The sequence below is a fragment of the Podarcis gaigeae genome (genome assembly GCF_964106915.1).
Source record: "Podarcis gaigeae genome assembly, chromosome: 10".
Taxonomy (NCBI): Eukaryota; Metazoa; Chordata; class Lepidosauria; order Squamata; family Lacertidae; genus Podarcis; species Podarcis gaigeae.
Genome location: NC_139686.1, coordinates 43993536 through 44009638, shown reverse-complemented (window position 1 = coordinate 44009638; position 16103 = coordinate 43993536). Strand labels below are relative to the sequence as shown.

General features: G+C 42.4%; 1 protein-coding gene across 1 annotated transcript in view; it reads right to left on the bottom strand.

The window, feature by feature from the left end:
• Window positions 1-10776: 10776 nt before the first annotated feature.
• Window positions 10777-16103, bottom strand: part of TSPAN8 (tetraspanin 8) — a 30370-nt gene continuing 25043 nt past the window's right edge. Inside the window, exons 7-9 of the mRNA XM_083699511.1 lie at window positions 14475-14600; window positions 12769-12852; window positions 10777-11018 (exon numbers count right to left, since the gene is read on the bottom strand). Coding sequence (XP_083555637.1) covers window positions 10965-11018; window positions 12769-12852; window positions 14475-14600 — 264 coding nt within the window. The 3' untranslated portion in view covers window positions 10777-10964. The remainder of the gene's footprint in view (window positions 11019-12768; window positions 12853-14474; window positions 14601-16103) is intronic.

The window sequence follows — 16103 nt, the reverse complement described above, 5'->3', positions numbered from 1 at the left end:
TGCTAATAATTGCTGCTGCATTCTCTCCCAGTGGTTAACATCCAATAGTTGTAGAGGTACAATTACTTGTGTGTTCTTCTATACTGTTGTGTGACTTTTCCTCTGGATGCCACTCTAATTTTATAGACATCCCAAACCACAAGATGCAGAGCACTAATAATGTCACAGGCAATAGCACAGTAGATGGTGATGGGTATGCTCAAACTAGAACCCAGCTCAGAGGACTTACCATTTTGCATCACAAGATGTCACGGGATGGTAGGGATGCCGGGGCTGGCAGGATGAGGATGACCCGGAGGAAGGCATCAGGTCAGGAGACCTCAACAGCCTCGTAGAACATGAAGATGTGACAGAAGGGCTGGGGGTCAAGGGGTCAGTGGGAGAGCAGGAAGACAGCATGGAATGCTAGGAACACAGGGAAGAAGAGATCACACAGTCCTCCATCTCAGAGGGAACCAGGACGCTGGGGGAACATGACTCCTTCCAAGAGCCAGGAGGAGGATTAGGAGGTAGGAACAGCTGGAGCGGTGGTAGGAAGGAGCACCAGATTGAAAGCAAATGACTCACCCCCACCTGAAGCCAATTAAGAGTCAGGCCAACAGCTGAAGCCATTGAAGCCAAGGCACACACACACATGGTGGTGAGTCTCTCCCCAGCAACTAAGGGCTATATAAGTAGAGACGTAGCAGGCACTTGGATGTTCACTTGATGTGAGAGATGCGTGGGAGGAGGGACATCAGAGACCGACAGAGGCAACAATGATGGAGGCAAATGAGGAGAAAATCACCTGAACGATGGAGGAGCACATGGGTTGGGCCAGGGAGCTGCTGTGTCGCTGGGTGGCAGGAAAAGGCCAAGGCCATGGGCGCTTTGGGAGAACCATCATTGCCAACATTCAGGAGCCAACCGGGATGGAAGACTGCAGCACAGCTAGCAAATGCATAGGAGCCTCAGTCCTGGTGTTGGGACTGAGAAATACGTCTGGGGCCAGTGTGGCATGTGGTTCACTGACCTTGGCACTTAGTAGAAGAAAGTTGTTCGTGTTTGAGTTTACTTGAAGTGTCTAGAGTCAGCTTTTAAGAAAGTCAGCCCTGCTGTAGAACATGTAGCTCCAGTGGCATAGTGTGTGTGTGTGTGGGGGGACATATGGGCAGTTGTTGCCCTGGGCTCAAAATTCTTAGGGGCACAGAATTTCAACACCTGGTGCTGCCTCAATACATCTGTGTGCTTCTGTCCCTGGGCTCCGTTGAAAATGCTTTCTCCATTTGAACCAGGAAGTGACCTTTCCAGACATCAGAAGGACTCTTCTCTTCTTTTCTCTGTGGCTGCAATCTCCTGGGTGATGCAGATGCTGTTAGGCAGTTGAATGTGCATGTGAACTCTGTCCATTCCTCCCTCCCACCCCACTTTGCTCAGGGCACTGACAACCCACACTGCACCTCTGTGTAGCTCCCCTCCCCCCCAAAAAAACCTCTGCCCACGAATAAGTTAGAGAATTTTGAGAGTCCATTTGGACACAGCCCTATGACAAACCTACTCACCCTCTGAACACTCGGGGCTGGCTGCAGGTTTCCCAGTTCGGTATACAGTGGTCCCTCGGGTTAAGTACTTAATTCGTTCCAGAGGTCCGTTCTTAACCTGAAGCACCACTTTAGCTAATGGGGCCTCCTGCTGCTGTCGCACCGCCAGAGCACGATTTCTGTTCTCATCCTGAAGCAAAGTTCTTAACCCGAGGTACTATTTCTGGGTTAGCACAGTCTGTAATCTGAAGCGTATGTAACCCGAGGTACCACTGTATACCAGCAGTGCAGAAAACCTTCACTACATGAGGGGTCGTGCATCCCTAGAGAGTACTTCTTTCAGCTCTCCTCCTGCAGTTATCGCCACACCTTACAATTATATGCTCACGATCAAATAAGTAGTGTAGCAAATGAGCCATTTTCTGTAGCACTTGTAAGCTCACATGCTGGCAGCCAGAGCTGCTAGAGAAAGCCATGGAACGCTTTAAAACAAAACGTTTAGAACTATTATTAGCGCCTGCGTTATATGGCTATTGGCTTTTTCTGCAGAGTTCTGTTCCAGAATAATTCTCAGCAATATCCATCCCAGGCTACATAAATAAGCAAACTCGAGAGGATTTGTAACCATAAAAATCTATACCACCTATGGTTTCAAAATAATATGAATGCCTGCCATATAGCAGAACACATGCCAGCTGTCTCCCTCGGAAGATTTAAAATGCATTCTTCCTCATCACCAGGTTCTCTCCACCAGCATGAAATCTATGACAATTGAGGTCCCTCCCCCATAACTTTGTTGCAGTTGTTATAGCTAGAAAAGAAGTTTATTAAAATCAACTTGCAGTTACCTCCATCCAAAAGCTGAGCTCGGCTTTTGGGAACCCTAACAGTGAAGCCAGGTTGAGCTCTGAGAAACTTATTTTTGTACATTTTTAGTTCATGGTCCCCCCCCCCAAAAAAAACCCCTCCTGAAGTGAATATTCTCAGCCAAAGGCAGAGATTAATGGAACGTTTATGCCTTCTCATACATTCCAAATTTATGAACTCATAATTTAGCAAGATGACTGGATTGTCAGTCACAATATTTACAATCCTGTAAAACTGCTTACAGTGGGGAAGATTTTGTATCCCTTAAAAAAGAGATTGGTAAGCACTGGCCATGTTGTAGAAAGGGCTGCAGAAGAGTAATTAATTGAAAATTATCCACTTCAGGAAGGCACCAGACAACCTAGATTCACTCTCATGTGGTACATATTTAAGACGCTGCACAACTCCAAAGAGTAATAGTCTTTTTGCTAACATTTTGTGCTAATGAATAACACATATGATCTGTTTCCTACAGAACTCGAAGACTCTGGAATTCATATTTCACTCCTTGACATTGATGTACGGCAAGTAATGTGTATTAACTATAAACAGAAAGAAGCTGGATGATATTGTTTTCATCTGTAACATGTAAAGTATCCAGTCTGCTCTCCTTATTACTGTCCAGCTACCTAGCAGAGATGAGCCCAGTGGGTGTGAAGACAAGATGAATTTAGCCCCACTGAGTTATAGTGTATGGTTACCAGATATTTTTTCAATGAATCTGGGGACACTGTAAAAAATAAATGAATTACATGCTTTATTATCCCTAATTACATCTATACATCAGCTGTTTTGCTGTCTTGAGAAGTCCAGAGGAGAAGAGAAACCTGGGGGGTGGGGGTGGAGTTGGAAGCAGAGTTTGAGAATACGACAGTGGGATGATCACAGAATCACAGATTTGGAAAGGACCTCTGAGGGGCATCTAGGCCAAGCCCCTGCAATGGAGGTACCCCAACTCAAGCAGCCTCAACTTAAAAGAACATAAGGCTTCCCTGCTCCAATTTGACTTCTGCAGTTCCCGGCCATCAGAGACATTCTCTCATTCACGCTCTCTCTCACACTCAGCTGCCCGGCTCCAGTTGGCCGAGGGGATCGAAGTCATCTCACCCCTCCGTGCCTTGCCAAGCAGAGAAACCGCGCACTTTGCGCACCCTCCTGGACAACGGCGCACCTCCTACCCATGACTCACGAGCCTCCCTGATCTCCTACCCCCTTCCCCTTTCCTTTAGCACAGCGGTTCTCAACTTGTGGGTCCCCAGATGTTGTTGGACTACAACTCCCTTCATCCCTGAGCTCTGGCCTTGCTAGCTAGGGGTGATGGGAGTTGTAGTCCAACAACATCTGGGGACCCACAGGTTGAGATAGGCTGCTTTAGCAGATTGGGGGAGGCTTGGGAGTCGTGGGCGGGCAGCTGTTTCCCGTCAGGGGCGCAAGGCGACTCTGGAACCTCACCTGATCTCCTGCCCCTTTCCCCCTTCATTTTGAGAGTTTCACAGGGTGCGAAAGAAGAAATTTGCACCTTGCCCAGCAGAGAAACCACATGCCTTGCGCCACTCCTGGGCAAAGGCCACCCACCCGCGATCTCTCAAAACAAAGGGGGCAGGGGGCAGGAGATGGGTGGCGTGCTGTTGCCCAGGAGGGGTGCAAGGTGTGCGGTTTCTCTGCTGGGCAAGGTGCAAAGCCCTTCTTTCACACTCTTCAATTCCCCCACCCACCTCTGCCTGCGCAAAAACTATTTTCCCACCCCTCCAGCTGCATATTACTCCAGGAGAGCAGGGTGTCACTTTCCAGGGTACATTTAATGAAATCTGGGGACGGAATTTGTCCGGGGACAGATTTGCAAATCTGGAGACTGTCCCCGGGAAATGGGGACGTCTGGTAACCCTATTATAGTGTCACAATGGTGATTTCTATTTGGTTTGTTAGGATTCTGGGGCTTTTTAATGCTCCAAAGGATGTGAAAAAAATGATTCTGATAATCTGAAGTTTTGTTTCTCATTCTGAAATAGGAAAGAATCTTGTAGCATCTTAAAGACTAACAAATCAATTATGGCACAAACTTTTCTGGGATAGACCTTGCTTCCTGACTTGGCTCTGCTTGATGCATCTGATGAAATGGAATCTAGTCTGCAAAATTACTTTCAAAGGAAGCCGAGTACCTCTCTGCATGTTCATTCTGAAAGGTTCTTGCTGCTTATCATGGGCTTATCATGCTTTGAAGAATACTTTCTGTTTGTGCCACATTGTACTGGATTGTGCAAATTGATCTGTGAGGGATTGGACATGTAGACATGCAGTGTTGTGGGTTTGTGTTGCACTTGATTTGTTCACAGTCAGGTTCCAAATTCAAAGTGTCTATAGGCTAATTTCAATTTAAATTGGGGCTCTGGCACTGTCATCTTCTTCTTCATTGCCATCAGAATCATCTAATATAGTATATTATTACAGAAAATGTAATATAGCATCACAGTGATTGCCAGGCCTTTTTTGAGCTGGAACTCACTGAAACTCAGTTCCAGCACCTCTCAGGTGAGAGTCATTGCCATTGTAAGAGAACAGGGGAGGTGTTCATGGTGAGTTCCGGCACTTCTTTTTCAAGAAAAACGGCACTGATCGTTACTATTAACAGCATCTGCATGCTGCTTTCTTGTCTGAACCCCCCTCCCTATTGTGGGTAACAGATCAGATTACAATGCAATGCAATGCAATACAATACAATACAATACAATACAATACAATACAATACAATACAATACAATACAATACAATACACACATTTTCATGGAAGAAACCGCATTGAATGCATTGGGATCTCTTTTCCCTTACTATTTCCCTTACTTTCCCTTATTTTTAAGGGCTAACAATTATTAGGGCCGGCTCTCACATGCCTCGGTCTCTCACAGCTAAATTATAAGTCAGCACATGCAAAATTGCATTGGACATTTTATATTGAAAAGGACTGTGTTGTGAGATTATGTAGGGTGGTAGGAAATTATTGCTGTTGGTATTAGATCAGGGATGCCTCATTCACACATGCAATCACTACTTGTGCACTACATCAAGTAGTACACATGCATGCGTGATCTGGTCCCATCACTGCTTATCATCTGCTATCTTTCTGCTGAGCAGTTCTGACTTTCTAGATGTTTTCCCTCTTCATCTACAAAACTATTCACAATTATGTGCTTCAATGTAAATTTTTCTGACTCTGCTTTTCCACCTTGGAGTTTGCTTTGTTATGCCTCCAAATAAGAATCCCTTAGAGATCAACCTTTCCTGGTACAATCCTTTTAAGTGATGTTACAAATTGTTCTTTGGAGAGAGTCTGACCTAAGTATAGTGTCATCTTGGTCGGGATTCAATATTGAGACATAAATCAACAGCTTGCAGCAAAAATAAAATAAAATACAAGCATGATTTTAATTTGGGTCTCACCTCTTCTGGCAAAGGGAAATGCAGGTTGTTGGCTTTACTGTTCTTTTCCTTATGGTCTAATATTGTAACGATTTGCATCTATGATTTCTGCTATTGTAAATATCTAATTTCTTGGCCTCACATCTCTTCCATCTGTTTGATTTAACTGGCTTACATGAGAGCTCAACCTAACCTTGGCTATAATCATTGTGGTGTAAAAAAACAGTGCATAGATTTATCATTCCATTGAGGATTTACTGTCAAATTCCATTTTTAGCTATTCCAGACATTAACATTAAGCAGTGAACGTGGTTGAAGAAATTGGCCTCTTGGCACTTTAAAAATAAGTTAATTGGTAATGCAACTGTTCCCTTTCATATGCATATTGAAAGTTCATTTTTTTTGAAATTTGCTGTGCTACATTTGTTCTAATAACGTGCTGACATCTACGTTTTGATGGACTGGCTTTCTCATATGCAGCATAGCATAATTAATGCCATTCATTGATCCTGCTACTGTAGGATGATCTCCAAGGATATGATTTTTTTGTGGCACATACTGTACTATACCCTTAATCGCAAGAACAGGGAGCTGATATTGCATCAGACCAACGATCCATTTAGCCCATCATTCTGTCTCCAAGTGTGGTAGTACGGCTCCATTTCTATTTATCAATCCCTCAATTATGAAAGGATCCAACATCTTCTTCCCTGTCTCACATTGAGATAGAATGCCCTTTTTGATCATTTCCATAGGGGAAGTCATGGCAGTCCATTGCAGCAGAAACTTGTGATGCCCTAGAGTCTTAAGAAATGCATTGTGCCGTGAGCTTTTGTTGATGAGATTCTGCTTCATACATCTGGTGGAGCTGATTCTGGTCCATGAAAGCAAAGGCTCTGATAAACTGGTCAAGTCTTTAAAGCTGCCACTCTTCGTTCGTCTTTCTTATTATATAAATTTCATTGATTACACTTACAGTAAGAAACAATTCCCATGTCCCATCATCCAGCTGTTGTGTTCCGTCCTTCCCACGTTGCAATGAATAATTACATAAAATGAGCAGACATCACAAGTGATAACTGGACAATATGAAGACACAGAGAGGGGTGGGGTGAGGGGAGAAATAGAAACAGGTTGTCTCTGTAAGCACAGAGCACACCTGTCTTCCATTGCCTCCCGCAGTTTGGTCAAACTCATGCTGGTAGCTTCGAGAATACTGTCCAACCATCTCATCCTCTGCCTTCCCCTTCTCCTTGTGCCCTCAATCTTTCCCAACATCAGGGTCTTTTCCAGGGAGTCTTCTCTTCTCATGAAGTGGCCAAAGTATTGGAGCCTCAACTTCAGGATCTGTCCTTCCAGTGAGCACTCAGGGCTGATTTCCTTCAGTGTGGAGAGCCAGTGTGGTGTAGTGGTTAAGAGCGGTAGTCTCGTAATCTGGGGAACCGGGTTCGCGTCTCCGCTCCTCCACATGCAGCTGCTGGGTGACCTTGGCTAGTCACACTTCTTTGAAGTCTCTCAGCCCCACTCACCTCACAGAGTGTTTGTTGTGGGGGAGGAAGGGAAAGGAGAATGTTAGCCGCTTTGAGACTCCTTAAAGGGAGTGAAAGGTGGGATATCAAATTCAAACTCTTCTTCTTCTTCTTCAGAATGGATAGGTTTGATCTTCTTGCAGTCCATGGGACTCTCAAGAGTCTCCTCCAGCACCATAATTCAAAAGTATCAATTCTTCAGCGATCAGCCTTCTTTATGGTCCAGCTCTCACTTCCATACATCACTACTAGGAAAACCAGGCTTGCCCTACCACCCACCAAAAGGGAGCCTTCCCTCTACTCTCCCACCACAGCTGATAGGGAAAGCCTGCTGGATCAGGCCAGTGGCCCATCTAGTCCAGCATCCTGTACTCATAATGGGCAACCAGATGAGAAACCAGCAAGTGGAACCCAAGCACAAGACCACTCTCCTGTGGTTTCCAGCAACTGGTGATATTCAGAAGCCTACTGGTACTTACTTCAATCACTGCCCTATTGCCAGGCTTGCCTCTGCTCCTGTCCTGGAAAGCAAGGGTAGGTCAGAACTCTGAGGTACCTGCAGAGGAGAGAGAGGGCAACAGAAAAGTCAGACCTGTTAATGCTGTCTCCTCTTTCCCCACGCTGAAAGGATAGTGTGGCTGTGAGATGCACAGAGCCCCCCCTTTTTTAAAAATAGTGTGTGAAGAACTCAAAGAAGGCTGTGCATCCTTACCTATGAATAAGCCACATTGAAAACTGTTGGGCTTCCTTCCAGGTAAACAGAAAAGAAATCTGTGCTGTTGATGTCTCAAAAACATGGAGTTTGCAGATTCCTCCATTGCCACTGCCCTACAACAGAGCATTATATAAATGGCCTTGTGCTGTGATTCTGGCTCTTTTCATTGCAGCCAGCTAAGCTGCTTTTGGAGGCAGAATCTGATAATACTTAGCACCCACATCAGCATCTTCTCAATCTGAAGCAATAGTCTCCAATATTTTCTATAGGGAATAGCACAATACCACTGATCTCAGTAAGTATGCAATTGGCAAGCCTCTAAGGGTAACCACAGTCCGTTTCTTTGGCAGATGAATAACCAATTGAATCTTTTCTTGGATCCATACCAATTAAATATCATAGCAACATAATCAAAACAGAGCTGCTTGAAGGCTGTGTAGTCAACACAGCACAAAGGATATTTTTTTGGCAAATAACTACCCTGACTTCAAAACTGGAGATACTTACCTTAGCTCTTCAGACAATTGCAATATTAGTATTGTATTAAACATGCCAGTCCTGACTCCCTCTGAAGTGCCTTCCATTCAGTTGCTGAGTTTGATAGAAACTGTCCAATGTCTCCAATCCTGATTCTAACAGAGGAATAGGGAACTCTATTAGATCTTGAAGGGCCTGGAAAAAACGTGTCTTCCTCAGAGATGCCACACAAATATGGCTGTTCAGCAGTGGAGTCACCCAGAATTTAGGTCTCTTGTCTTGCAAGAGGTGGGAATGGATAGTTGTCATAAAAAGACTATATCATTCCTTGACAGAGTATAGTATGAGTGGCAGAGACCCAGTTGACTGTTGTGATTCAAAGAGTTTGGCTATGAGAAATGGTCTAGGACAGTGTTTCCCAACCTTGGGCCTCCAGATGTTTTTGGCCTACAACTCCCATCATCCCTAGCTAGTTGGTCAGGGATGATGGGAATTGTAGTTCAAAAACAGCTGGAGGCCCAAGGTTGGGAAACACTGGTCTAGGAGACTGCAATGTTTAGAAATCCACTCCATGTTTTTTTGATGTTTCTTGCATATCATAATCTGAAGCCCCTCCAGCTCAGGCTTTAGTTAGGGTTCTCTCTCTCTCTCTCTCTCTCTCTCTCTCTCTCTCTCTCTCTCCAACATCAGCCTGGTGCACCTTCAAGATCTTTTGAACTACAACTCTCATCAACTCCACCCAGCATGGCTGATGGCAATGGCACTCCTAAACATCTGAAGGGCACTAGGTGGATGAAGGATGCACTGCACAACTTGATTCAGTCAGGCAGCCATGAAAGACTCTAGTTACATTGGCTTCAATCTAAAGAATACTTGTTTGATACTGAATTTGTTGCAATGAAACCAAGTTCTCCTTAGACCTTGTTTCTCTGTTTTCCTGGATCCCTGAATAATCTTACACACACTTTCCTGAAACCATTTCTGAAAAGGCAGCAATTGAAATAAATCTGCCCTATGTGTCCCCCTGACACACAGTGGAATTAATAGAATGCTTGACTAGTTAAAATATCAGATAAGAAGTGAAAGTTACCTTGGATCAGATCTTCAAAAGTGCTTTGAGCTCTCAGCACCTATAATTTTGAATTGCTTAACCTGAGGCTTTTAAAACTGAGCCAAGTACACACAGAGTTTTAAAAACCAGTTACACAAATGTGTGTTATTCCCTTTTTTGGGTAGTCTAATATCACAGCCAAATGAAAATATCAGATTCTATCTATCTGACATTAACCCAGAAGTAACTGCAAGGGTGGCTGAGTTTTTGTCAATAGTATCTCTTAGAGTGGTGAATAGCACTATTTAGCGGGAAGAAATCCCAATGAAAATCCTCATTATTATATATTTTACAAGGCTGTTTATTTGTATATATTTTAAATTTTTATATATGGATGTTTTTGATGTTTTACGATGGCCCACACCTGTAATGCCTAACAAAGGTTTGGCAAAGTAAGAAGTAAAAATTAGATTTGGCAAATATTTTATAGCATCATTCCTTCTTTTTCAAGAACCTTTAGAAACAAATTAGTTAGTGGAGAGGAGGAAAAGGGATAGGAATGCTGGGCTTGGTCTTTTTTTGCGGGGGGAATGGGAAATTTTTGGGAAACTTAACAGGGCTTGTTGAAAATAACAAAAAATCTCATGTGAGCCAAAATACGCACCTGTCTATTCATTCTATACGATTCTAGCCTTGCATCCTTTCAAGCTGACCTCTGGTGATAATTTGACTGCATGGGGTATGACTTTAAAATACAGTCATTCCTATTGGAAAGATACTGAAGAAGATACTTGCTTCAGAAGGTGCACCAGACAAGTGAGATGACTCCTCTGGGCTGGGTAATTTTGCTTTCATCACTGAGTGGACTAACCTAGCATTTCCCAATGTTCCTGAACTACAGCTCCCATTATGTCTCAGCATTGGCCTTGTATTAAGAGTTCAACAACATTCAGAGGAACCTGTCCCTGTTATAAGTAAAGCATTTCCAGTTGTGAAGCTGAAGTATGTGTGTCCAGTTTTAATTCCGAACAAAAAAGTATTCCTTGCTTATCAGAAGTCCGGAAAACAGTGCACTGCGACAACACAATATGTGTCAAGTCAATATGCTTCATTTTGTTGACAAGTCGTCTTCAAATTAAAAAAAGGTGGCAGAAGTGTACACATAGGTATGTATTGCATTACAAAGAAACCAGTGACAGATCATTAGTTTCTCTAATTTTAAACAGATTTTATTTCATAAGTCATGAAGAGTATTTATCCATTGGTGCTTCGGCTGTTATCATCACAGCTGCTTCTGGCATTTATTTGCGGGTGCCAAACCAAACATCCATCTCTCAATCTACAAAGGTTTCTCATTTGGCTGGTGGCATATTTCTGACACTTCCATGGTTTCATTTTCTCTGGATTTGGCAGTAAAGGCTCATTGAAAACACCAGACCAAGAACCTGGAAAAGAAAGATGTTTATGGTATTATTTGGCAGCTTCAGAATATCCCCCACATACAGGCAAATGCGCAGCAAGAACATTTTGTTTGCAAATTTCTTGGATTTACATACAGATGAAATGTGCTATGCTGAAGACCATTTCCAAAGTAATTTTTAGAAGTATGACTCGAGAATAGTGGGATTTTAATTAAACCCATATATACCACACTATGGGAAACTTAAATTTATTCTGAAAGATGGATTGCTTTAATGGGTGAAGACATTGCCTTCTATGGAATTTGTACTTCTGTTTTCTGCTGTAACGTGGGGAGGGAATCAAATCTCATAGTAGCTAATAAAGGTTTTTCATACTACTTCTCAGAGAGAACCGTCCCAGAATGAAGCCCTTCGGTTCATCAGAAATGAATCACAATGTTCATAGAATCATAGAGTTGGAAGAGACCACAAGGGCCATCGAGTCCAACCCCCTGCCAAGCAGGAAACACCATCAGAGCACTCCTGACATATGGTTGTCAAGCCTCTGCTTAAAGACCTCAAAAGAAGGAGACTCCACCACACTCCTTGGCAGCAAATTCCACTGTCGAAGTTATTCTAATGACTTGCTTAATAGTGACTTTGTCCTAGAGGAAAGCTCTCACACTGAGGCAGGATGGGGGCACTCAATTTTAGCAGATCACCCCCTTACCTAACGCATCCCTCTTCACCATTCTCCGTACCATTCCAGGGGGTCCCCTTACTTCTTATGAAAGCCATTCAGCAAATACAAATGTACAAAACACTTTATAAAAAACGAAACATACTATTTCCCTTTAAGACACACACTTTCAGGTTCAGCACGGATATGGATAAAGGGTCATCTCAGGATCAGTTTTAATTAGAAACCTGTAATTCTTTTCAAACCTAGCTAGTAAGAAAAAGGCTGCGTGTCTGATTCCCCTAGTAGCGAAGCAAATGGGCAGCCGTGTAATTCCTCACCTCCCAGCCCACATATTTCCCACATCATTAATTACCACACAATTATCACATGATTTGTCATCAGCTCATTTTGTTAAACATTTATTATTCCTTTTTATTAACAGCCGTTTATATTATTTCATTTCACGGCTCCTTCCAGCTTCAGATGAAATTTAGTAGCAGTGGTTTAAGTGACAATACAGCTGATTTGCAGCAGTGTTTGGATACTGACAAAGGGGGAGTTGGCCATGAGCTCACAACATACACAGGACCACATCTGGGCTAAGGGTGGATACAGCTGGGCACCATGCATTGCATAGGGGCCAGATTAAACCGCTCTGTGTGGCTCCATGAGACAGCAAGGTCACTCTTCCAAAAGAAGACCATCTGTTGTGGCTGCTGATGCTGGTGGAATCCACAGATCAAGGGCCACCAATTCGCGCCAGTCAGGAATGGCAAAAATACAAACTGATGCAGAAATGTGGTAAACTGTGTTAAGGTGGGCAGTAAATACTAAGTGGGAGAAACTGAAATCAGCAGATTGGTTCATCTCTAGCTGAAACAAACTGTTCTTTGGCTCCTTCTCTCCCAGAGGAGTCTTCTTCAGGTCAAAGTTTGGAAGTGGAGTCAGCAAGCACCAGGATGCCTCTCCTCATTTTAAACCCACACACATTTACACCAATGCCATTCTAGGGCTTCTTAGTCAGCCTAAGGTGCTGCACAAAAGTGGGACATTTCCCCAGAGCTTCTTGGAGAAAGAGTAAGATAGAAAGAGCAAAAATAGCTGTAGATATACCTCAATGAATGCCAGCCCAAATGCTATCCCCATAACGATAACCATGTTATTCTTGAAGAACTCCATGATTACTTCTCTGCAAGACTGAAAGATAAAAGAGACAAAAATTAATGCAAGTGAAATGTTCACTAGTAATTCATAGGCTTCTAACATGAACACTTAATGGGAATGAACTAAACTAGTGGAATCTCCCACCTTGTGCCAAATATAAGCCATTTATGGCTTGGCACCTGAAAGGCAAAACAGTGCACAACAAATATCTATTGTCTTAAAACATATATGCAAGTTTAATCTTAATTGAATGGTTAATATGCAAAACAAGCTACCCCTGTGTGCATTTATCAGGCCTCATGGAGAAAGTGAACATAATCCTTCCAGGAAGAGGGAACTATATATACACAATTTCCAACAGGCCTTGAGGAATATGCATATCTCATGTGAATTTTCAGCATTCTCTGGCTATTATATGTACATAATCTCCAAACAGGTGTTGGGAATGCATATGTGTTGATGGAGGTGACTCAGCTAGGTTCCTCTTTCCTCCTTTTTGAAGCTGGCAGTGCCAGGAGGGACGGGACGCAGAGAGGCCTGATGCTCTTCTCTATGAAACTCATGCTACCATACCCTCCAATATCCCACTGAGCAAAATCAGAACACTTGTTTTTCGGTCCCAAACTCTCAAGGGAGCCAGCTGATATGCAGAAGAGTGTGAGACCCCAAAAAAGCATCTTTTGGTCCAGCATTCTGGCATGACCCAGCTGATTCATGTCAGAGCACCGGACCGAAAAATGGGACATTCCAGGATCCAATCAGAAGCCAGGATGGCTTCTGTAACTGTGATGTCCCACTCAAATCAGGATGATTGAGGAGTATGGAACCAATATCTGTTCAAGTTAATGCAGTGAAACTTCATACTAAGCCCATACAGACACACATATACGTTCATGTGTGTGTAAATAGACCATACATCACAGAAATGCCAGAAGTCTTCGATGACCTTCATTCCAAGGAAAGTACCCGAGTTTATAATTGTGATATTGGAGTTCTCAACATTCAGAAAATGGAGGTATTGGGAATCCCATCAATGAAGAAATGCAGGATACAAGCAAAATGCAACAAACACATCACATTTGTTGAAAACTGTCCATAGTGACAATGAATGTGAAGGCATGTACAACTTAGAATTTTAAATAGCTTGTGGCATTTTCATTCTCATTTTTTTGCAGACTTTGTTCATCTTCTCAGCCCTCCATTAACGCATCAGGTTCTGGATAGCACGCTGTGTGCTATAGTACAGGGGAGATGCTACAGTAATGTATGTTTATATTTAATTCTGGAATGCAATACATGACTTGTTGTAATGCATAATACAGCAGCAATGATTAGGAGGAGAATTCCACATGCGCACGCCAGAAGCAACCCATTCCAAGGTAGACAGAACACAATGTGCAATGCGCATACATTTTGTGGTGGGGCCATTAGTCTTCTTCAGATATGTCACATGGCCTCTAACTAGTTCAATAAATAGGACTGCAAGAAAAGCAACAGAAACATGAGTTTCCAAATTTCGAGGTAAGAGGTGACAAGTGTTTGAGGCAAGTAATATAGCAACCCTTTACCAATATGTAATTTGCCATGTCGCCATGAATATTCAAGCAGTCCAAACAACAAGAACCCTCAAAGGAAAATTATGAAACACTTCTTACCGTTGTATACTTATCTCCTTTGCAAACTGATGTCCCTACGTCTTTAGTGTCACATTGACAGCCATTATATGTGGACTGTGCCTTTCCCCAGTCACTCTCTCCCTTAAGCAAACCACAGCATTTGTTCTATAGGAGAGGAAAAAATAAAGACAGTGAGAGTTCCCAACTAGGATAAATAAATTATTATTATTATTATTATTATTATTATTATTATTATTATTATTATTTATACCCCTCCCATCTGGCTGGGTTTTCCCAGCCACTCTGGGCAGCTTCCAACAGAATATTAAAATACAATAGTCTATTAAACATTAAAAGCTTCCCTAAGCAGGGTTGCCTTCAGATGTCTTCTAAAAGTCTGGTAGTTGTTTTTCTCTTTGCCATCTGGTGGGAGGGCGTTCCACAGGGCGGGTGCCACTACCGATAAATGGCATGTGTCAAGATCTCAGAGAACTATTTTAAAAAACCAAACCATGTGACTAAACTTGCATATAGGGGGAAAAAGGAGAAACCGTAATAATGGTACCACGTTGAATGGCTCTTCTTCTTGCTGTTGCAGTTAAATTATACTCACCAAAAATCAGTGGGAAGCAGGGAGGACTAAGTGCAACAAATAAACAGAAATTCTCAAGAAAAGCAACTTTCTCAGAATACTATCCTTTTATAAGATATGTGTGATCCAGAGAAATCACATTTTTCTTTCAGTTATCAAAACTAAAGCAGATTTCTTTTAGAATTTTGGTCCCATTTTATCCAAATGTCAACTTTTCATGAGGAGAGAAAGGTTTTGACTTTGAACTTTATTTTTTAAAAATCAGCTGGTGCCACTCTTTACAAGAATCAAGGCTCACAGCTGTTGTGGTCAATTTAATGGGGTGTTTATGTAGGGATGGGTGAATCTGCCAATTTAATCTTCTGTCATTTTCTAATTTTTCCAGTCTTTAGCTCAGTTCATCACATGTTCAAACAAACTTTTTTTTTAAGTCCTCATGAAAATTCATCAGCCTTTCAGTGCAACACAGTGAAGTTTGCGATAAAAGTTCTCAGCTTAGGAAAACCCAAGAGTCCTGCCTTGCTCCCTGAGTTTTCCACCATTTCCGACCATTTGTGTATATCTGTGATGTGCATAATAATGCTTTAATTGTGTTTGTTTTAATATGTTTCTGAGACCTGTCTGCTTTTTCTATGTTTGTTTGTTTGTTTTTGGCTATAACCTGTATTTAATTCGTCAATAAAATCTAAGGCATGCAACTATACACATTTGCAAAACATTTTTTCCCCCTAACATTATGTGCTTTTGTTTGTTTTCTTCTACTTATATATGAATTTTCATGCACACCTTCCCACAGTATATGTAGCTTGTATACATTTTTTGGCTGTACAACTGTATGAGAAAATTTGGAGAACCGTGAATTTTGGATGAAGGGTGTGCTTTTGTTTGGGTATTGTTTGGGGAAGTGCAAATTAGGCTGAAGCAAATATCTCTCCCCAACTATATTTTTTATACACTATGGGTCGTATCTAGCAGAGACCTCCACCTGTGCAACAGAACTTCCTCTCACTCTTTTCTCTGCATGCACCTCTCCAAAAACTGAACCATAGAATCATATAATTGTGGAGCTGAAAGTG